The sequence below is a fragment of the Helianthus annuus genome, chromosome 15 (genome assembly GCF_002127325.2).
Source record: "Helianthus annuus cultivar XRQ/B chromosome 15, HanXRQr2.0-SUNRISE, whole genome shotgun sequence".
Taxonomy (NCBI): domain Eukaryota; kingdom Viridiplantae; phylum Streptophyta; class Magnoliopsida; order Asterales; family Asteraceae; genus Helianthus; species Helianthus annuus.
The window spans coordinates 120892056-120914733 of record NC_035447.2 but is presented as its reverse complement, the minus strand read 5'-3'; the positions used below and the strand labels follow the sequence as shown (position 1 = coordinate 120914733).

The 22678-nt window shown below is 36.7% G+C and overlaps 2 protein-coding genes across 3 annotated transcripts; one reads left to right on the top strand and one right to left on the bottom strand.

Moving 5' to 3' along the window:
• The first annotated feature begins 200 nt into the window (after nt 1-200).
• On the top strand, nt 201-2197 carry LOC110910194 (lamin-like protein). Its single transcript, XM_022154896.2, has 2 exons — nt 201-651; nt 1776-2197. Exons 1-2 carry the CDS (start codon nt 474-476, stop codon nt 2084-2086), a joined length of 489 nt encoding a protein of 162 aa, XP_022010588.1. The 5' UTR covers nt 201-473; the 3' UTR covers nt 2087-2197.
• A 1833-nt stretch (nt 2198-4030) lies between these two features.
• LOC110912310 (probable serine/threonine-protein kinase PIX7) lies at nt 4031-12197 on the bottom strand. Of its 2 annotated transcripts, none has more exons than XM_035983910.1 (7): nt 11819-12197; nt 7168-10447; nt 5970-6307; nt 5756-5891; nt 4935-5071; nt 4735-4858; nt 4031-4651 (listed from the first exon to the last, which is right to left on the bottom strand). In XM_035983910.1, exons 2-7 carry the CDS (start codon nt 7355-7357, stop codon nt 4176-4178), a joined length of 1401 nt encoding a protein of 466 aa, XP_035839803.1. In that variant the 5' UTR covers nt 7358-10447; nt 11819-12197; the 3' UTR covers nt 4031-4175. The 2 variants fall into 2 exon arrangements, with proteins under 2 accessions (XP_035839803.1, XP_022012690.1); XM_022156998.2 differs by having other exon boundaries at nt 10850-12193.
• Between the last annotated feature and the right edge of the window lie 10481 nt (nt 12198-22678).

Below are 22678 nucleotides of genomic sequence, written 5' to 3'. Positions count from 1 at the left end.
TTCAGGTCTATTTTTGTAATTTTTTTAACTATCTTGGCAGTTTCTCATTTTATAATCAATTTTCTAATTTACTTTATTAAAAGTAAAACAGAAAAGAATCATTGTTATTAACTAATATAAATTAAAGATAAACAAAACCTTTGTTTTCCCATTTATCATGCATGTAACCACATGTTCCCCATTTCACACAAAAAACTCCACAAAATCGAAGCACCAGGAAAGTATAGTATGCTCAAGCACAAAATACGGTGACAGGATATCATGAGGATGAAACACAAGTTATGCGCGTCACAGACTAACTTACGCCACTGGTGTGCATTGTACCAGTACTTTACGTTACCGAAACTGCAATAAAGAAGATTGCCAGCCTGGCATTATTTCCGACGGTATTGCGTGCTATTAATACACAACATCTTGTCTGCGTGTTTTCTACTGTGTGTAGGACATATCAGGAGTTGAAGATTTAGTGCACAATGAGACGATCCGGAGGAGATTTATGGCTGAAGATTGTTGTTATGGCGGCGATGCTAACATTCGCTGTGTGTAGAGATCCGGTGCGTCACCTCGTCGGTGGTAACGATAGGTGGAAACCTAATGTTAATTACACTGATTGGTCACTTCAACAGGTTTTCTACGTCGGCGACTGGCTTTGTAATTAACCATCTCTCTCTCTCTCTATATATATATATATATATTATATTGTTGTACGTTTTTTTGTCATGATAATTATCGCATGCTAACGGAATCGTAATAGATCTCGTAAATTTGAAGCAGTTTTTTGAAGTTTTATCGCAAGCTTTTGAGTGTTCTTCGGCTACTTTATTCATTTATTTAGTTTCTATTTAGTAAAATTAATTTTGCATTTGTTTAGATCATTTGTTGATAACTACGATAGACTGATTTATCTCTTCTTCTAATTAAATCATACATTGATTACAGATTTCGTTATAGCATTTTTTAATGATCCACTGCTACTCCAATCAAATTTGTGGTTAATTATTTCCTGTCAATTTTGATTTGTTAAGATTTTTTGGTGATAACTAAGATAAACTTATTCATCTCTTCTAATTTGATCCATTTTTCGTTCAGATCTCGTGTTTAAAACAAATCTATTGCAGATTTCCTTGTCGATAAGCATCTCTTTTAAATTTCATTGCATTTTTGAACGTTTCGCAGCGGCTACTCCAATTCAATTTTATCGCATTTTTGAAAAAGAACCATTCAAAGGACAACAGGTGTAAAAGCGGGTGTTAAGCCTTAGCTAGCCTTACACGTTTATCGGTTTATTTGGCTATTTTTGTGAGCTAAGCCTTAGACGTCAGCTAAAATATGGCTGATTGGGATCGGTGGTGTTCTTTCGATCTGTTGTAATTATATTTTCTTGTGGTTTTCGGATTGCTTTTTCCGTCTTGGAAATAGTTGGTCTTGGTTTGGTGGTTTAATGAAAGTCAATTTTCAGAAAAAAAAAAAAAAAAAAAAAAAAAAAAAAAAAGCTAAAATATGGCTGGTGGTGTTGCCTAAATGTCTATTTTTAAAATGTTTAAAATAAATATCTATTTTTGTTAAAAAAGTAAGTCTACCAAATTTTCATGATTTTCCCTTTGTGGTTTATATAATTATATATAGTAAATTATTTTCTGTCAACTTTAAATTTGTTCAGAAATTTGATGATAGATATGATAAACTAAAATAATAATAATTCATATCTTCTTTTAAATCATTGCAATTAAAATTATTCAGATCTCGTGTTTAAATTAAAATCAAACCTATTGCAGATTTTGTGTACGATAGGAACTTGTTCAACGTGTTAGAGGTAAACGAAACAAGCTATGGAAACTGCAGTGATCAAGGATTCATCTTCAACATCACGAGAGGCGCAGGACGTGATGTGTTTGAGCTCACTCAACCGAAACAATACTATTTCCTCTCAAGTGGTGGTTATTGCTACAATGGAATGAAAGTTAGCGTCAATGTGGTTGAATTTGTTCCTGCTCCTGTACCTTCCCCGCCCCAAAGTGGTTCCTACATGATTAAAGGAATCAATCCGCTCGTCTTGTTGATAGTGATCGTTGTTTGGGCTGTTTAGGTTCATAAAGGATGAAGATTCAAACAGGTTTTACTAAATATTGTACTCAATGTTTAATCACTGATGTATGGATTCATGTTTAGTTATCTTGTTTTCATGTTTGAGTACATTTATTTAATATCTTACTGTTGTTTAAGTTATATTTTTATTGAAATAATATAATTTGAATTTATGGTAAGATTTTTATGAGATCTGTATTTGATGTGAATATATATTAGGCTAGTGGGTATGGTGATGGACCATCCTTGGAGGATGATCCGCCACTTAGGCGCCACGTCATAGTCCTCCCAAGGATGGTCCATCTTCCAAAACTAGAAGGCATGGGAGGATGGTTCTAGTCATACTCCTCCACCACTTTTATGTTTTTTTTTATTTTTTTTAATCTTCAACTTTTTTTTTAACATTTAACAAATAAAGTAACAAAATATTTTCATTAATATTAAAAAATATTACATAAACTTAAAAAAAAAATTAAACTTAAAAAAAATAAATTTAAAAAAAACATAAACTTAAAAAAAATAAACTTAAAAAAATAAACTTAAAGGGAAATAGGAGAAGGTGAAGACATAATTTTTTATAGAGAGATGGGGTGCTAGCGAGTATAAAAATAGATGAGCTTTTATAAAAAGGGAAGAGGGTTTATAAAATGTGAGAGAGATGTGAGATTGTAGTGGGTGAAAAGTTGTGAAAAAATGAGTAAAAGAGGTGAGTATTTATAAAAATGGAAGTGAAATGAGGGAGAATTTAAAAAATAGCCATTATTTTTCAATTAATAATTATCAAATTGTTTTTTTTAACGGTCATATTTGAAATGGGCCCCACTTTCTTGGACCGTCGCAAACGGTGAGAAAGGGACGGAGAAGCCGGGACGTGGGGGGGCGGCACAGTGTTCACACCGGCGCTGATCCAAGACGGTAGGGGGGACGGACCCCATACCGTGTAGCCTTAGTTATTTACAGTAATTTTATTATTGTGGACATCTACTATACCAGGTTTCCTAAAGGTATATAAAGTATAAAGTAATTAATGTAATGGTTTATGAATTAAGGTTTATACCTTTTATATCAATCAAATCTGAGTAACTCTTAAATATCTATAATAATTATAATTTTTTTGAAGGGTACAATAATTATAAATAGTTTGAAAGTTTGTTCATATCAAAGATAAATTTTGAATAGTAATGTTTATGAATTGATAATTTGATATGGTAATTCTATAATTTCTTTTAAAAAATACTATGACAGATTGACAGTTGAATGCTATATGAAAGCACTAATCATGTTTATTTTTATTATCATTTGGACTTGGAATATTAGAAACTTTGCTTTCATACATTTTTCTTACAGTAAATTTTTAGATAATAAGCGAGTTTAAGAAAAAAACTTAATAACATATACAAAACAAGATATGAGTGCATGCGCGATGTGGCAGATATATATATATTTTTTTAAATCATACAGTTTTCAAAACGAAATGAAAAATTTTATTTAGACTATGTGTTGTGGGTGTGATTGGAGTGCCATGACGGAGGCTGATGGTGCTGAAAGCTGATGTATCGCCTTTACCGATCTTCACTTCCAGTCTTTTATGTACATCCACATTGCACTTTAGGTGATGAGCAGAAGACACTGAACTAAAAATGATGTCCAAGTAAAGAACATGATTTGAGCACTGATGTGGATCAGTAGACAAAAACTACAAGCAAGCTTTACAGGATAAGTGATTATGATATCCGACAGCGGTTTCATAAACACATTAAAGCCTAAGCATATGAAGATTCGGATAACAATGCTACAAATCTTATCCAGATCGTGCATAAACATGTTCCTTACCCGATATGGCCCCCTTTTCCACAACATTAGACGCTCAGTTTCACACATTACTCAATCCTTCCATTTGGTGATTACATTACAAAACAATAAAGATGCAAACAAACAAACAAAGAAAAAAAACGAAAACTGCAGCTATAAACACTTTGAACAGTGAAGATGCAAACAAAACGGGGGTTTCAGCAATACCATAAACGAAACATCACCAATTCATCAATCAGCAATTTCACAGGTTTACAAAAATCACGACATCATTGAAGCTATCCGACAGGTTTTGGAGACCGATAAGGTTGATTCTGGTGAAAAGGAGAGTTGGAAATCGATAAACTCCTCACTGGCAGCGCTTTGGACCCATTTCTACTACTTGAATTGCTTCCGGACCGCTCCGACTGCATTGCCTGAAAGTAAGGAGAAGAACAGGCCATGTCCTTGAGGTTCGGGAGGGGCTTCAGGGCTTCATGAACCTCACTCATGAGCGGTCTAGCCTTTGGGTCACGGCTAAGACAAAGGGTAGCCAATTGAGCCGCTTTTTGTGCACCTCTAATTGAGAACCGACCTTCCAGACGCGGGTCTATTAGCTTGTAGAACCTTCTCCTTTCCCCGAGATATGGTCGGGCCCATTCCACAAGGTTGTGCTCACCGTTAGGCCGGTTCTTGTCCATTGATCTCCGACCAGTGATCATCTCGAGTAACACCACCCCGAAGCTGTAGACGTCACTCTTTGATGTCAAATGTCCTGGCATTCATCAAACATCATATTAGATAGATAGAAAGTGTTGGTGGGTCAACCCGACCCGATCCATAAAGCAAGAACCATACCGGTCATCACATACTCAGGAGCAGCATATCCGTATGTGCCCATCACTCGAGTAGACACATGGGTCTTATCACCTTCAGGTCCGTCTTTCGCAAGTCCAAAATCAGAAAGTTTTGCATTGTAGTCCTAAAAACAACACGTTACAGTTCTCAATATGACAATTTATTTAATGATACAAGCTTAGTGCAGTAGAACCACAAACCGCATCTAGTAATATATTTGACGTTTTAAAATCTCGATAAATGACTGGTCTTTCGGCTTCCTCGTGGAGGAAAGCAAGACCCTTTGCAGCACCAAGTGCAATTTTCATCCTCATAGCCCAAGGTAGGGGTAGTGACCCTGTTAATCAAATAAAACTTTATGACTTATTGATATTAGTGAAAGGTGTAATCGAGCCGAGCCATGATTGGCTCGAGCTCAAAGTTACACGAGCCAGCTCGGCTCAGCTCGTTTATTTTATCGAGCTGAAAAGTCGAGCTCGAGCTTGGCTTGTAAAAAGTTCGAGCCATCTAGAGCCCAATCTAGCCGGCTCGTTAATTTTTTTTTTATTTTCATAACTTTTTACAAGTATTGATAACATTAAAAAAAACAAAAAAAAATAGCATAACTTATGTATTATTTTTGTTTTGTTTTTCTGATATTTTAAAGACAGAAAGGCATATTAAAAATATTATATGTATTATTTTAGTTTTTTCTGATATTTTTATATGTTATTGAGTTATTCAATTAATTAAACTTAAAATGTTAATACTTTAACCCCCTCCCGCATTTTTAATTTAATACATTTAAAATTAAATTAATATCTGTAAAATAAATCATTCGAGCCGGCTCGCAAGCTCCAACTTGAGCTCGCCTCGTTTAACAAATCGAACCGAGCTTTTTTCGAGCAGGCCGCGAGCTTTTTGGACACCCTAGGCGTAATTCACCGACCCGAGATGACCCAAACCCATGTTGACCCGTCACCCAACCCGACCCGTCCGTTTTGCCAGATTAGGCGTGAACAAAGAACAAACACGGACGTACTTCTGAAAAGATGATTTTCCAGGCTTCCACGAGGCATAAACTCGTAAACAAGCAGCCTTTGATCATCCTCAATGCAATAGCCGACCAATTTAACCAAATTTGGATGTAAAAGGTCACCGAGAAAGTTAACTTCCGCCTGCCAAAAACGAAGATAAGAAAAGCCCGTGCAGCATATAGTTTGAACGTGAAAGGTGAAGGATCAGAGGGTGCTTACAAGCCATTCTTTGTGACCCTGGAGTCCATCATGGTTCAGAGTCTTGACAGCAACGGTTAGACCGGTGCCCGCCTTCACAGGTGCGGTCCCGTTCTCGTTGATCCATCCTTTGAAAACGCAACCAAAGCCACCCTCACCAAGTAGACTCTCGGGTCTGAAATTTCTTGTTGCTGATTTGAGTTCAACGAAGTTAAATTTTCTCAGCTGAGAAGCGATTTTGAGTTCTTGGGTTATGTTTGGAGTAGATGTAGTGCTTTCCCTGTTGCTAGTAGTTGAAGATGAAGCAACTGGAGCGACTGGTTGGTCTGTACTAGTATCGTTTGTTGATTTACTTTCAGCTGGTTCACATAATAACAAAGTTAAAAACAGGGAATTCAATCAATAAACATTGTTTGTTCAAAACGCGTTAAAACACAATACGTTTTCCTTGTAACGCTTAGAACGATCTCAATAAATTCAGAAGATCTTGTTTTCAAAATATAAATAAGAGTTCCTTAATTCTATGTTACCGGAAACTTCAGGTTCTATGATATGCTAAAACCTAAAAGTATCGTGATGCATGACGAAACAAAGATATAGATATTGGCATGCAAACTTTTTAACTTATCCAAAACTTTCAACGCCACCATAAGATTTATTTTGTTTTTCCAAACTAGAAAACTATAAACTTATTTTTCAAGCTATGCGGTTGAGGTGACAAGCATGCATGGAGCGTAAGCCACATAAGCCCTACTTGATGTGTATCAAGTTTTATTAACAACCCTGTTTTCGTGCCTAACAAGACCACAACTACACAGCCCTCACATATGGTCCATTTAGGTCAACAAACTTTGCCATGTAAATTTCCACGACAACACGTTTTCGTTAGTAATACGTTCTACAAAATACTAAAAAGTGCGTCGGAATTGCACATATAAACTAATCAGTAATCAAACTTAAGCAAGAAGCAATCTATCCTTTTTCACCATACAACATCAACAATATAAACTTTCCCTTTACTTCTGCTCCCCAATGAGACCAAGATTTGTAGCTAACAAGGGCATTTTTGTAAATTTCAAAACTTCTTGGTAGATTTTTTAAACCAGTTATGCTGATCAAAAAACTCTTGCTTACTAACAGTTAATACAGCATCAAAAATAGCCAACAAACATAACCAACTAAAATCATATCATCAAACATGAGGAGTTAACAAGATTACCATATTCAGTGCTGCTGCCACTAACAGAGCTCTCAACTTTATCCCTTGAAGATACACACCTTCCAAACAATCTAAACTTAATCCAACACCCTGTTTCTTCACCATCACTATCCTCATCTTTCTTCTTGCTTTCCTTCACTTTATCCACATTCAAAACCCTAGCTTTAACAGTTTCTTGACCCACCCCCATTTTCCCCCAAAACCCTAAGTTTCAACTACAACAACATTATTGTAACCCCATCAAGCTTCAAACTTTCCCACAATCCCCAACTGGGTATGTTCTTAAAAGTGTTAAAAACACAAAAGATCCAAGACCCAGATCAGGAATCGGGTCGGATGTATGAAACCGGGTGGGCATCGATGAACCCAGATCATAAAATGGAATGAAATGAGAATGGGTATGAAAGATTCATTTTCAAGAACCCTAATTCCAGTAAACTAGAGTTAAAAATGTGGTTAGGATATTCCCACACAGGCAGACTAGTTTGTTGAAAGAGACAGAGCAAAAGGGGAGATGAGTAAGACATATAGATACAACATATAGATATAGAATATGTGGTAAAGGAAAAGTGTTTGTTTTGTCATGAAAAGAGGAACGACAGGGGCAGTTATCGAGGCTGGCGAGACGAAAAGGGTATTTCGTATGGATAATTATTATTCTTGTATCAAATATTATAATTATCACTTTAATTTTCATATATAATTTAAATTTAAACTAGGTTAGGTATCAATATACTATAAATGTTAAAATATAAATGATATAATTTACAAATCTATAAATAAAATTACGTGTTACATTAAATAAAGACAACGCTAAATTACAATCTCAATTCCCAAACTAAAAAGTAAGTTATAAATCTCAAAGTATTTTTTTTATACATTTTTCATTTATATTATTATCATCTGCATCTAATATTATTAATTTGACTTTATCTCTACCTTTTACTCTTATAGCACCACATAAAATTGTCCATGGATGAAAATCGGTTGTTTAAAAATTTATAAAATTATATCAATTAAGAATTTAATAAGTTTTTTACCATTGGAAATGTCAAATAATGTAGTTCTTGGCGTTCGTTACTCCACCGCAAGTGGCATCCATAAACCTGGTTTACACACAATTGAGCGCGCAACAAGCCCTGCTCCAAGCACAGGCTAACCAATCGGCGTTCGTTACTCCACCGCAACGGTCTCTGAGCACACACACGACTCAGCAGGTCAACGCGTGGACTTTACGACCAGAAAAAGGACCTGCAACAAACATCAGAAAGCCTAGTGCGCACGACACGCGCGACACTTATGGTGAAACAGAAAGCAACTATGTGCAGCACTCCAACTTACAACGTAAGCCGATTCAAAGCCGCCTGGGCGCGCGCAACATGAACAATGAGTGGGAAGATGAAGAGGAAGACCCAACGTACAAGGAAAGCACAGTGTTCAGCGGGTTACACCCAGAACACGCGTCATACAAGCCCGCAAAGCGCGCAGGATACAACCCAAAGGCAGAGCATGATTATACCTTAAGCTATCGTCCAGACGACATGGCTGAAGATTCAAAATTCATCAGGGAGATTGCCACAGCCGCTATAGACAAAACCAAGCTGCCGCACAACGTTGGCAAATACAATGGCCTGACAGATCCAGATGATCATCTCCAGGTTTTCAAAGGCGCAGGAGCAACAGGTGGGTGGAATCTACCTACCTGGTGTCACCTGTTCGCACAAACGTTCGTGGGCGCAGCGCGCGTCTGGTTCGACAACTTACCAGCAGGAAAAATTAAATCATGGGTCGACTTCAGAGAGAAGTTCCTGGCACACTTCTCTCAACAGCGGAGGCACGCCAGGGACCCAGCAGATTGTCTAAACATATGGCGCCGAGACCATGAAAGCGTGGAAGATTTTATCACAAGATATAACAAGGAATGTTTGGAGATTGGAGATGTAGGGGAAAAAATGATGCGCGCGCACTTCATGAGGACAGTCAAGTGTGATGATCTAATCATACGCGTGAAAGGAAGAGACGGAGGACCCAAAGATTGGGAAACCTTCATTGAGGCCGCCAAAACAATAGCACAGACAGACAAACAGTTGATCGGTGACGACCACCGTCAACGCGCACATAACTCTAATGACCGACATGGCAGAAAAGGCAGAGGCCAGTCATGGAGACCTTCCAGTCACAGAGAAAGAAGCCCACCAAGAGAAGATGCGCGACACACAATCAATCAGATAGTCCACCGAAAAGAAGTAAAGCGGGAAAACAGAGAGAAGCAGTGGACGCCATTAACAAAGACCCCTTCGGAGGTCTTGGCCACTGAAAATCACCAATTTAAACCACCCCTGCAGATGCGCAACAAAAGAGGTCAAGATCCCAATCTCTACTGTGAATTCCATAAGGACATAGGTCACCTAACCGATGACTGTTTTAGCCTGAAGCAAGAAATTGAAAGAGCCCTGAGAGATGGAAAGCTCACTCACCTGGTCAAGGGCGGAAAGCGCAACTACCGCCAAATCCAAAGAAGAGACGAAGGGCCAGATAACAAAAAACTCAGGAAGTTGGAAACCCACATGGTGCAAGGAGGTCCACGAAGACCAAAGAAAAATTACAACAAACGCACACAAGATGATTCATGGCGCGAGAAGCAAGTTATCTTCCCAGTTGTTCGAGGAGGCCCGAGGGAAAAACGACCAATAGTTATTCCAGGAATGATTGGTCACTACCAGACAGACTACATCTTCATCGATCCGGGGAGCACCGCGGATATCATATATGAACAATGCTTCAATCAATTTGACCAGGAGGACAAGGCGCGCTTGGAGCCAGTTGACTACCCATTAACTGGTTTCTGCAACGAGGCCGTCTTTCCCCTGGGACAGATATCATTCCCGGTGTTACTTTTGGACGGACGAAATTCAAGAACAGAAGAAGTCACGTTCATGGTGTTACCTGCACACTCAAGACACGACATCCTCCTAGGAAGAGAATCCCAGGGAGACTTGTCACGACCCCCGACCCCATCTGGCCGGAATCGGTGCCGTGAACAGTCCAGTGGTACCGGTGATTATTTTGAAAAACATTGCAGCGGAATTTCATCAGGACCGTGAGTTAGGAAAAATATCAGAGTTTAGAAACACCGGATTTTATTTAAAAAGATGGAATAAATTCCATGTTTTACAAAGGTAGCTTTTAATAAAAACAATATTTCTTAATTTGAAAATAAGCCACTTCTTGAAGTCCTTCAGTGTCGGATCCAATCCTTACTCCAATCTATTGTAATTACCTGAAACGCGTTTTAAAAAGAATTTGTCAGCGGGGAAATACTGAGTGAATTATTCATTTTACTGAAAACGACACATTTTATGATTATTCACAGTGTTAAGATCTTTTACGCATGTTTCTGATATCAACCAATTACCCACAGTATTTGTCACTCGACCGAATCTGTGACAGTGGTCATATCACCATTGGCTGCCCCAATGAATGACGTAAATCAATTAAATTAGGTACGCCCACCTAAAATGATTTAAACTGTAATATTGTGCACAATACCCCACATACTGGCTGCAATTTGGTGATTACATCAACTTAATCACTGGTATTATAATCTTGGAAAATGAATTTGGAGTATTGTAAATTAATCACAAACTGTGATAAAAGAATTTATAAAAAGAGAATAACTCACAAATCAGCATGCAGGATTAAGTTAACAAACTTCCTGATTCTACTTCTTCTGATAATTAGGCATGTACTTTATTATTCTGGATCTTCTGATGATTTAATAGTTTGTTTGATTGTAAGGGTGTAGTTGGGAATATTCAGAATGGAATACGTATTGGTGAAAAACCTAAATCAACTCTTAACGACTTTTACAAGAACCAGGTTAATGATCAATACAGCAGTTACGATAATTCCCCGAGATCAATTTTTACAATGAATGTCCAGGTGCAATACTTCGGCTTATTTATCAAAATGACAAACGATAAAGTATAGTACTTCAACTCGTATATCGAATTATCGACAACGACAAAGTACAATGCTTCGGCTCATTATCGAATTATCGACAACGATAAAGCATAGCCCAATGTGGGCGGCACTTAGACATTCTTTGGGGTATATTGATCCCGGAAACTGAATCGTAATAGCAATTGACTAATTACCCTGTTTTGCGGCAGCGATTCGATAATTGTGTGTGTGTGTTGGACTGTTTTGCTTATAACTCGACCTACGTAACTCCGATTTTCGTCGTTCAAGTGCCAAAATTCAAATCCCAACCCCTGCTATTTATACTGAAATTTTGACACCGTCGCGTAGCGCGAGGGGGTACCCCCTTAGGCGTCGCGCTACGCGAGTGACCACCCTATTTTCATAGAGTAGCCCTTCGTGCATGTAGGCTTGCTGTGTCGACGGTTTTGTAAATTTCGAATTTTATAATGAGTTATGAAGATAATTGTCAACTAGGTTTTGCCCCCCCCTTGAGTTTTAGGGGCCCTGATCCTGATTCTGATTGCTATGAAAATTTTAGGAGTTGTGCAGGATTACTTGGGTGTCTCAACTATGGTTCCCTATTGGGTAAATAAAATAATAGGCATGACTTTTGATGAAAGTTTGTTTACAAAATAGAAATAATAAATAATAGTTTTGGGTAACTTACAAAAAGAGAGTAGAATGGTGGGAAAAAGGAATGGACCCACTGTGTAACTTTAGGGTTTAACTAGAAGGACTCCTGGTATAAATTTTGGGTATATCCTTTGGGCTATTAAAAATATAATGCACTCGTGATAAGTATAATACCCCTAAATCAACCTTGTCCCGAAGTCCCGAGACCAAATCTCAACAACTTAGTCGGGCAGAGCCCTGAGGCTTAGATCAATCGAAAAGGGTAGCGGTGATCGGGAGTCACCATACTTAAAACAGAGCAGGACATTATTATTTTTACTATTGGGTGAACCACTAGATAATAATAATAATAATAATAATAATAAAAATATATGTATCTATGCGAGATACACAAAATAAGAAAGAAGGATGTATGCAAAGTTTTGAGGTCTATCTTCATATTTATAGTTAAAATGATAGTCTCTTCGTAAGACACCTGTACTACCATTCTTTAATTTTCAATTGGCTGATATTTGCAACCATCTTGAAGGGTTACACGTATATGCACATCTTTTCCTTCATATTAAATATTTTATTATTTTGATTCTTATCTCTTCAATTGATATGCATACATTCATTTTCAATTATTAATTTATTCTTTTATTTTAATCGTAAGATTTTTATTATTGTTATTATTATTTTATTAAATTATATATTATAATTAATTCAACTGCTTCAGTTATTTGGTGCGTATAACTTTTAAAATATAAGGTTCATAAAAAAATAATTATGTTATTAGAGCGAGAATATTTTTGTCTACATTTTGAACCAAGTTTTATTAAAAACAGAGTAGGTTCAAAATACAGTATATTTTTTTATATTTTTAATTAGTATACGGTCACTAGACCCATTTAGGTACTTCATGTTTCTTACAGTCAACCTACCCGTAAGTTACCTGTCTAATAGTATAAATTTTTATAAACTTTCATTTTATTAGAAAAGGTATTCATACACAAGCCAATTAATTAATATAATATTTCAACCAACTATAAAATAGTGTTTAAAACTATTTGGGTTGAATATTTATATTAGAAATAAACTAGTTACTAGTGGTTAATAAATTTAACCATACTTATAATTTACATGATAAAAATAGGGACGTTACATCCTCCCCACCTTGTTTTAAATCTCGTCCTCGAGATTTAGGCTACGATATCTCTTTTAGAGTTATGTTGCTTTTTAATTAAAATAATATTAAGGTAAATGATACCAAATTAAAATATCTAATTGTGTGACTATGAGTTGTACTAGAGATATGACTTAATGGTTCAACTGAATTAGTGTAAGAATTCGATGACAACGAATGAGATGAAATGGTATAGTTTTCAAAGTGACTAGGTTCAGGCCAAAAGATATATGATAAATAGAGTTAAAATAACTATGAAGGACTTTTTGGAATTAATAAAATTCTTTATCAAAAGAAATCTTACTTGATTGAGATCTGAGGAAGGCTTAGAATTGACGGGTTCAAAAAGGAAATAAATTATGTTATAAGAAACTCTATGTGTTGAGATGAGTGAATTGTAAAGATACACCAAAGGACAATAGAGTTAGTATATTAGAGTTCCAAGTTGTTTTAAATGGTGAAATAATGTAATAGTACACTATTAGTGATTATATTTTTCATACTATATCATAGAGATGGAAATATAATAAGAACAAGTTATTTTGGCATGATCAACTATTATATTATTTTACTAAAGCAAATGTAATATATATTATTTGTTACACATTTTTAGTATATGTAAATAGTTACTACTTTCAAATAGATATTATTTTAGTATTTATTATACTATGTAAAATAACTTATATTTATTATGTAATATAGATTACAAAATACTGTAGTAAAGTTATTCCCTTTACAAAATATTTTAGTATTATGATTTTGTAAAAGAATCACTATTATTTATAACGTTTAAATGAAAGTTGTGAATAAAAGGGGTAAAAGTATTTGTAAAATACTTTATATAACACTGGGTCAATTCTATGTGATTACTTATTTTTACTTTGAAACCATATAGCGTTATAAAATGTAGTTACAAATGTTGTGGGGACTATTCTTTATGTATTACAATGTTCTTCTAACCCAATGTAGTCGCTGACTACTATATTATTCTTATATGGTTATTTTCTTGCTAGAGTGTTATAGTACATAGTTATCACAAAATATAATTATTTGTATTTTTTTATTTGTCCCTCTAATTTTGGTATTGTTTTATAAAAATATGTCTTTTCTTTTTAGTACAAAGTAAAATATTTTTATAATTAAAATTTACTAAATAAGTATGATGACTTAATTAACTAATCATTATCACGGCGGATATTGGTTAGTGCTGCCTTGTTTAAGCATAGGTGGCCAGTCCATGCCTAACTAAGGCTAGGCTATTCAATACATGCCCCTGATAATAACTTTAGTATCTGAAAATAATACTAACACTATTATTATTAATATATTATTACTAATAATAAAACTAATATTAATTACCAATAACAAATGCATAAACTTAAATGAGAATATATTTTAAACAAAATATAGTTTCTTTACCTTAATGGTTTTAAAAATTTTAATTACAGAAATACTATATTGTAAGTTTCTTTATATAATCAATTAAGTTTATACAATGTTTTTCGATTAATGATGATAAGGTAAGAAATATCACGAAAGGCTCGATTGGTTGTAAGGACTACGGAATTTAGGACATGAAATGGTGGATCATTATTTTAGCACATAGTTGTGTTAAGATTGCTTTTATAAAATAAATCAATAAAGCGGATCCAATATAAATAAATAATTAAATCTTAGATTAGCGTAATCTTTAATTTTGTGAAAATGTCATCACAAAGTGATTGTGATCAAGGAGATGATTTGATGAATTCGAAGACTAAACAAGCATATTATGGTTTAAGAGAATTGAAGTGCTTGTTAGGACTATTTTGAATATGATGGTTTCAATCCATCATATGGGACTTTGAATTGAGTACGTATTGCGAGCAAGTTAACTGGGTTTGGATAAAACGAGTTTTAATAAGAAAGTTCAAACATGATCACAAAGAAACCATGTATTCCTTTCAAAAGAAAATCGAGTTTTTTTTTTTTTTCAATAAATTCATTGATTCGATATTAAAGAGTCATTGCTTTGTAAAACGCGGTTTACAATGCAAAGATTAAGTATAGCGGAACGATATTTGAACTTTTGATAAAACAACAAATTGAAATGATGCCTTCCTAGGGTCTTATAACTCAAATGAACCACATGCGCAACAAATAGTGCATGTGTATCGTGTGGATTTACCAAGAAACGAAATGGATCAATATTTGCTATTATGAAAGAATTCTTTATGGTATGATGACCATTAAAAGAACACGAAAGTCAACTTATTATAGGCAGAAGTTAGAATTGCAACGAAAGAAATATAAGAACTTCTTATCTGAAATTTCGTGTGATAACTATTTGTTAGATGACATTATCAGAGAATGTCGAATGAGGTGAAATGAAATCAGGGATTTGCAAAAATATATGACTTCTTTTGTAGTACTAATAATTATGACTCAGGTTAGACTATGCACTGATGTTTGTGAAATATTGTACCTCAGCGATATTTTGATCGGTTGTAAGATCAGGTGGCAAAGTGCCGATTTTTGATTTAGGAGTTCTTTTACTGATGGAATTAGTGTAGGTATCATCGTGCCTAATTTATATTTTTCAAAGATCTTGCCTTTGGAAGTCGTGTGTGATAAACTTCGACATCTGTGGATGTATAATTTAAGTTTCATGTGTTTTCTTGTGCATTAGCACAACTTTACCGGCTTCTTACTAGCGTTAGTAGTTTATGGTAACGTATTGGAAATTCTTATATTTTTGATGGTGTCCCAATTTAATGGGTTTCCAATATTATTTTGTTGCACAAGTTATGAGGTAGATGATCAAACGAAAGAATGTTTGACATCAAAATTAAAGATATATGCGAAAGGTTCCTGATAAAGAAATCTATATACATATGCTTGTGCTTTATTCTTAATTGACTTTTGGAATTCCTTATAGATATACATATCTATATTATATATTTCATATGTTGTAATATACATACCTTTCATAGGGTTAAATGTATATAATAGATTCATATTCCCAAAAACCAGTTAGATATTTGGTCATGATACTATTTAGGGAAATCTTGTTACTGGTTTGACATACCATTTATCCCGTCTTATCCGGTTCGCGCCGGAGCGGTAATTTTAGTATATCCGGACAAGCTGGAGAGTCTGCTACTCTATACCTAGTTTTGCCGGAGAAAATTTCCTATTTCCCATAAATAGTATCTTTTTCAAAAAGTGCCTCTTTTTATTAGGGCTTTTATCCAGAATCAGGGAAATTTATATTTCCATAATATATTGTTATTCTTGACCAAGTAATATCAATAAACAAGAATAAATAGCAATTAAATGCTATTGCCTGCTAGTCGTTATTCTTATTGAATACCAATTATACTTATTTATACTCATATAAGTAATTTTATCTTGAAACTTATATTAAGACAAAATTCTTAAGTTCGAGTCTAAATATCATTCAGAGTGCTATCAAATAATATTAAGTTTCTAACTTTCCGTTTAAGCTTTAGGTATTATTATAACACCTATTTGCGTAAACAAGTGGCTTAGCTTATACTAAGGCATCTTTTCTTATGTTCAAGTCTAAATGTTATTAGATATGCTACCAGTTAAGTTAATAGCAATCTCCTAACTCTTTTATTTAAGCATAAGTATTGTTATCCCAACACTTATAGGCTTAAAGCAGTGGCTTAGCTCTGATACCACCTTCTGTCACGACCCCCGACCCCATCTGGCCGGAATCGGTGCCGTGAACAGTCCAGTGGTACCGGTGATTATTTTGAAAAACATTGCAGCGGAATTTCATCAGGACCGTGAGTTAGGAAAAATATCAGAGTTTAGAAACACCGGATTTTATTTAAAAAGATGGAATAAATTCCATGTTTTACAAAGGTAGCTTTTAATAAAAACAATATTTCTTAATTTGAAAATAAGCCACTTCTTGAAGTCCTTCAGTGTCGGATCCAATCCTTACTCCAATCTATTGTAATTACCTGAAACGCGTTTTAAAAAGAATTTGTCAGCGGGGAAATACTGAGTGAATTATTCATTTTACTGAAAACGACACATTTTATGATTATTCACAGTGTTAAGATCTTTTACGCATGTTTCTGATATCAACCAATTACCCACAGTATTTGTCACTCGACCGAATCTGTGACAGTGGTCATATCACCATTGGCTGCCCCAATGAATGACGTAAATCAATTAAATTAGGTACGCCCACCTAAAATGATTTAAACTGTAATATTGTGCACAATACCCCACATACTGGCTGCAATTTGGTGATTACATCAACTTAATCACTGGTATTATAATCTTGGAAAATGAATTTGGAGTATTGTAAATTAATCACAAACTGTGATAAAAGAATTTATAAAAAGAGAATAACTCACAAATCAGCATGCAGGATTAAGTTAACAAACTTCCTGATTCTACTTCTTCTGATAATTAGGCATGTACTTTATTATTCTGGATCTTCTGATGATTTAATAGTTTGTTTGATTGTAAGGGTGTAGTTGGGAATATTCAGAATGGAATACGTATTGGTGAAAAACCTAAATCAACTCTTAACGACTTTTACAAGAACCAGGTTAATAATCAATACAGCAGTTACGATAATTCCCCGAGATCAATTTTTACAATGAATGTCCAGGTGCAATACTTCGGCTTATTTATCAAAATGACAAACGATAAAGTATAGTACTTCAACTCGTATATCGAATTATCGACAACGACAAAGTACAATGCTTCGGCTCATTATCGAATTATCGACAACGATAAAGCATAGCCCAATGTGGGCGGCACTTAGACATTCTTTGGGGTATATTGATCCCGGAAACTGAATCGTAATAGCAATTGACTAATTACCCTGTTTTGCGGCAGCGATTCGATAATTGTGTGTGTGTGTTGGACTGTTTTGCTTATAACTCGACCTACGTAACTCCGATTTTCGTCGTTCAAGTGCCAAAATTCAAATCCCAACCCCTGCTATTTATACTGAAATTTTGACACCGTCGCGTAGCGCGAGGGGGTACCCCCTTAGGCGTCGCGCTACGCGAGTGACCACCCTATTTTCATAGAGTAGCCCTTCGTGCATGTAGGCTTGCTGTGTCGACGGTTTTGTAAATTTCGAATTTTATAATGAGTTATGAAGATAATTGTCAACTAGGTTTTGCCCCCCCTTGAGTTTTAGGGGCCCTGATCCTGATTCTGATTGCTATGAAAATTTTAGGAGTTGTGCAGGATTACTTGGGTGTCTCAACTATGGTTCCCTATTGGGTAAATAAAATAATAGGCATGACTTTTGATGAAAGTTTGTTTACAAAATAGAAATAATAAATAATAGTTTTGGGTAACTTACAAAAAGAGAGTAGAATGGTGGGAAAAAGGAATGGACCCACTGTGTAACTTTAGGGTTTAACTAGAAGGACTCCTGGTATAAATTTTGGGTATATCCTTTGGGCTATTAAAAATATAATGCACTCGTGATAAGTATAATACCCCTAAATCAACCTTGTCCCGAAGTCCCGAGACCAAATCTCAACAACTTAGTCGGGCAGAGCCCTGAGGCTTAGATCAATCGAAAAGGGTAGCGGTGATCGGGAGTCACCATACTTAAAACAGAGCAGGACATTATTATTTTTACTATTGGGTGAACCACTAGATAATAATAATAATAATAATAATAAAAATATATGTATCTATGCGAGATACACAAAATAAGAAAGAAGGATGTATGCAAAGTTTTGAGGTCTATCTTCATATTTATAGTTAAAATGATAGTCTCTTCGTAAGACACCTGTACTACCATTCTTTAATTTTCAATTGGCTGATATTTGCAACCATCTTGAAGGGTTACACGTATATGCACATCTTTTCCTTCATATTAAATATTTTATTATTTTGATTCTTATCTCTTCAATTGATATGCATACATTCATTTTCAATTATTAATTTATTCTTTTATTTTAATCGTAAGATTTTTATTATTGTTATTATTATTTTATTAAATTATATATTATAATTAATTCAACTGCTTCAGTTATTTGGTGCGTATAACTTTTAAAATATAAGGTTCATAAAAAAATAATTATGTTATTAGAGCGAGAATATTTTTGTCTACATTTTGAACCAAGTTTTATTAAAAACAGAGTAGGTTCAAAATACAGTATATTTTTTTATATTTTTAATTAGTATACGGTCACTAGACCCATTTAGGTACTTCATGTTTCTTACAGTCAACCTACCCGTAAGTTACCTGTCTAATAGTATAAATTTTTATAAACTTTCATTTTATTAGAAAAGGTATTCATACACAAGCCAATTAATTAATATAATATTTCAACCAACTATAAAATAGTGTTTAAAACTATTTGGGTTGAATATTTATATTAGAAATAAACTAGTTACTAGTGGTTAATAAATTTAACCATACTTATAATTTACATGATAAAAGTAGGGACGTTACAAGACTTGAGTATGATTTGCTCTGCACCACATTCAGCCGTTGGATTCCCAACAGAAACAGGCATCGCACTGATATACGCAAGCAAAGAAGTCTTAGCAACAGATGAAATGAGGCCTACAAAAGCCAGCAAACCAGCGCCACGCGCAGAGGCAGAAAAATGGGTGTTGAACAGCGCTCACCCAGAACAAACAGTTACCCTAGGACCGACGATGTCCGATTTAACACGCGCAACGCTCAAGAAGTTGTTACACGAGAACATGGACGTGTTCGCCTGGACACCAGCTGACATGGTTGGTGTTCCACGGCACATTGCAGAGCACCGTTTAAACGTCTCAGAGGACGCAAAGCCAGTGGTACACGCCAAGCGCCACCTGGGCGATATAAAGCACGACGCCATGAAAGAGCAAGTACTGGAATTACTGAATGCATGCATCATCAGAGAAGTCAGATACCAAACATGGGTAGCAAGCCCAGTGATGGTAAAGAAACCAAACGGCAGCTGGAGAATGTGCGTCGATTACAAAGATCTAAACAAGGCATGCCCACGCGACTGCTACGCCTTACCAGACATAGACGAAAAAATTGATTCTCTGGCAACATTCAGGTGGAAATGCTTTCTTGATTGCTACAAGGGGTATCACCAGGTTCAAATGGCTGTTCAAGATGAAGATAAGGCCGCATTCCGCACGCCGACAGGGCTGTACTGTTACACCAAGATGCCTTTCGGCTTGAAGAATGTGGGCGCGACCTACCAAAGATTGATAAACGAAACGTTCAGCGACGCCATCGGCAAGTACATAGAGGTGTATATGGACGATCTGGTGATTATGAGCAAAGAAGAAGGCACGATGCTGGCTAACATCCAAAAGACTTTCAACACGCTATGCAGCGTAAGTATCAAGCTGAACCCAGCAAAGTGCTCATTCGGAATGGAAGAAGGAAAGTTCTTAGGTTTCATCGTCACAAAAGATGGTTTCAAGGTGAATCCAGGAAAAGTCCAAGCCATAGAAAGGATGCCTTCTCCGTCAAACATCAAAGACATGCAAAAATTAGTTGGGCGACTAGCCGCGCTCAATCGTTTCCTAGCTAATCATGCTGCAAAATCCTTCCCGTTCATCAAAACTTTGCGCAACTGTATGAAGAAAAGCCAGTTTCAGTGGACTCCGGAAGCAGAGGGCGCGTTCCGCGAAATGAAAGATTGTCTCATCAAACTGCCAACACTAACCGCACCAAATAAAGGAGAACCTTTGGTACTCTACCTATCAGCTTCCGATAGGGCAGTCGGAGCAGTCTTACTTGTCGATCGTCAAGGTACTCAGAAACCAATTTACTATGTGTCACGGACCTTGACCGACCCAGAAACCAGGTATGCAATCATGGAAAAGTTAGTCCTTGCACTGATTCATGCTTCAAGGCGGCTGCGCAGATACTTTGCCAATCACGTCATCCATGTGCTAACAAACTACAACATCGGCAACATCCTTGCAAGGCCAGAAGTATCAGGAAGGCTAGCCAAATGGGCGATAGAATTGGGAGGTCACAACGTGGTTTTCAGACCACGACCATCAATCAAAGGCCAAGTCTTGGCAGATTTTATGACAGAAGTTCCAGATGACAAAGAAAGAGAATGTAAAGCAATGGAAAAAGCTGAGAAAAAGCAAACAGAAGAGCCATGGTTGTTATACACCGACGGAGCGTCTAACGAAGACGGAGCAGGCGCAGAGCTAAGGCTGGTAAGCCCCGATAAACATGAATTCACGTACGCCATACGCCTGGACTTTAAAAGCACAAACAACGAAGCAGATTATGAAGCTTTCCTGGCTGGCTTACGATTGGCGATCAAAATGGGGGTCCGACACATCGAAGCGCATGTGGACTCCATGCTGGTAGCAGGGCAAATCAACGGCCAATACGAAGCCAAAGGGGATGTCATGGCACTCTATCTCAGCCAAGCAAAAACATTGCTACAAACCTTCTACTCCTACAAAGTGCACCACATAAACAGAAGCGAGAACAAGCCAGCAGACGTGCTGAGTAAGCTCGCATCAACAAGTTTCCAGCACCTAGCAAAGGATGTGCGCATAGAGGTTTTGAGCAACCCATCCGTTCCACTCAGAGAAGTAAGCGTCATCCAGACAGGAACAACGTCCTGGATGACACCGATAATCATGTACCTGCAGTCAGGGATACTTCCCGAAAACAAAGCCGAGGCGCGAAAGATCCAATACAAAGCAGAACACTATCAGATGGCAGATGGAATACTGTACCGAAAGTCGTATCTCGGCCCGCTGCTGAGATGCGTTGACGCCGAAGATGCAAACTACCTAATCCGGGAAGTTCATGAGGGAATTTGTGGTATTCATGCCGGGCCTCGAATGGTGGTGGCAAAAGTGATGAATGCCGGATACTACTGGCCCGGGATGCATCTGGATGCTGTGAAGGAGTTGAGGAAGTGCAGTGGCTGCCAGAGACATGCGCCCAAGACCATGCACCCCAAAAATGAACTAGTACCAGTAACAACCGCATGGCCCTTTCAACAATGGGGCATAGACATGGTAGGTCCTTTCCCGGAAGCACTAGGGCCGGTCAAATTCATAATAGTCGCAGTCGACTATTTCACCAAATGGGTAGAGGCGAAAGCACTTGCATCAACCACATCGGCAGTCGTCAAGCGGTTCATATGAGAACAAATCATATGCCGCTTCGGCCTACCTCTCAGAATCATCACCGATAACGGAACTAACTTCGCAGCAGACGACCTCGAATGATGGTTCAAAGAACTACACATCGAACACACCTTCTTTTCGGTTGTGCACCCGCAAGGGAACGGTCAAGTAGAGGTAGTCAATAAAAGTATCGTTGATGGTATCAAAGCAAGGTTAGGCGAGAAAAGAAGAGGCTGGGTGGACGAACTGCCTAGCATATTGTGGGCCCATAGGACAATGCCAAAGACAAGCAACGGTGAGACACCGTTCAGCCTAGTCTATGGGTCTGAGGCAGTCATTCCAGCAGAAATAGGGCTGCCATCTCCACTAATGCTCTCAATGAACTTAATCAACAATGAAGAAGAAAGGAGGATCGATCTGGACCTCCTAGAAGAACGAAGAGAGATGACAGCAATCAACGAGGCCAAGTACAAAACAAAGCTGGAGAAATACTACAACTCCAGAGTCAGAGTCTGCACTTTCAATCCGGGAGATTACGTCCTAAGGGACAATGAAGCTTCCAACGCAGAAAAGCCCGGAAAGCTGGCCCCCAAGTGGGAAGGCCCATATATC

Coding starts and splice junctions, on each gene's coding strand:
- LOC110910194 (XM_022154896.2), top strand. CDS start 474: ATGAGACGATCCGGAGGAGATTTATGGCTGAAGATTGTTGTTATGGCG. Junction 652..1,775: donor CTACGTCGGCGACTGGCTTT/GTAATTAACCAT, acceptor AACCTATTGCAG/ATTTTGTGTACGATAGGAAC.
- LOC110912310 (XM_035983910.1), bottom strand. CDS start 7,357: ATGGGGGTGGGTCAAGAAACTGTTAAAGCTAGGGTTTTGAATGTGGAT. Junction 5,892..5,969: donor AGGGTCACAAAGAATGGCTT/GTAAGCACCCTC, acceptor CGTTTTTGGCAG/GCGGAAGTTAACTTTCTCGG. Junction 5,072..5,755: donor GGAAAATCATCTTTTCAGAA/GTACGTCCGTGT, acceptor TTTGATTAACAG/GGTCACTACCCCTACCTTGG.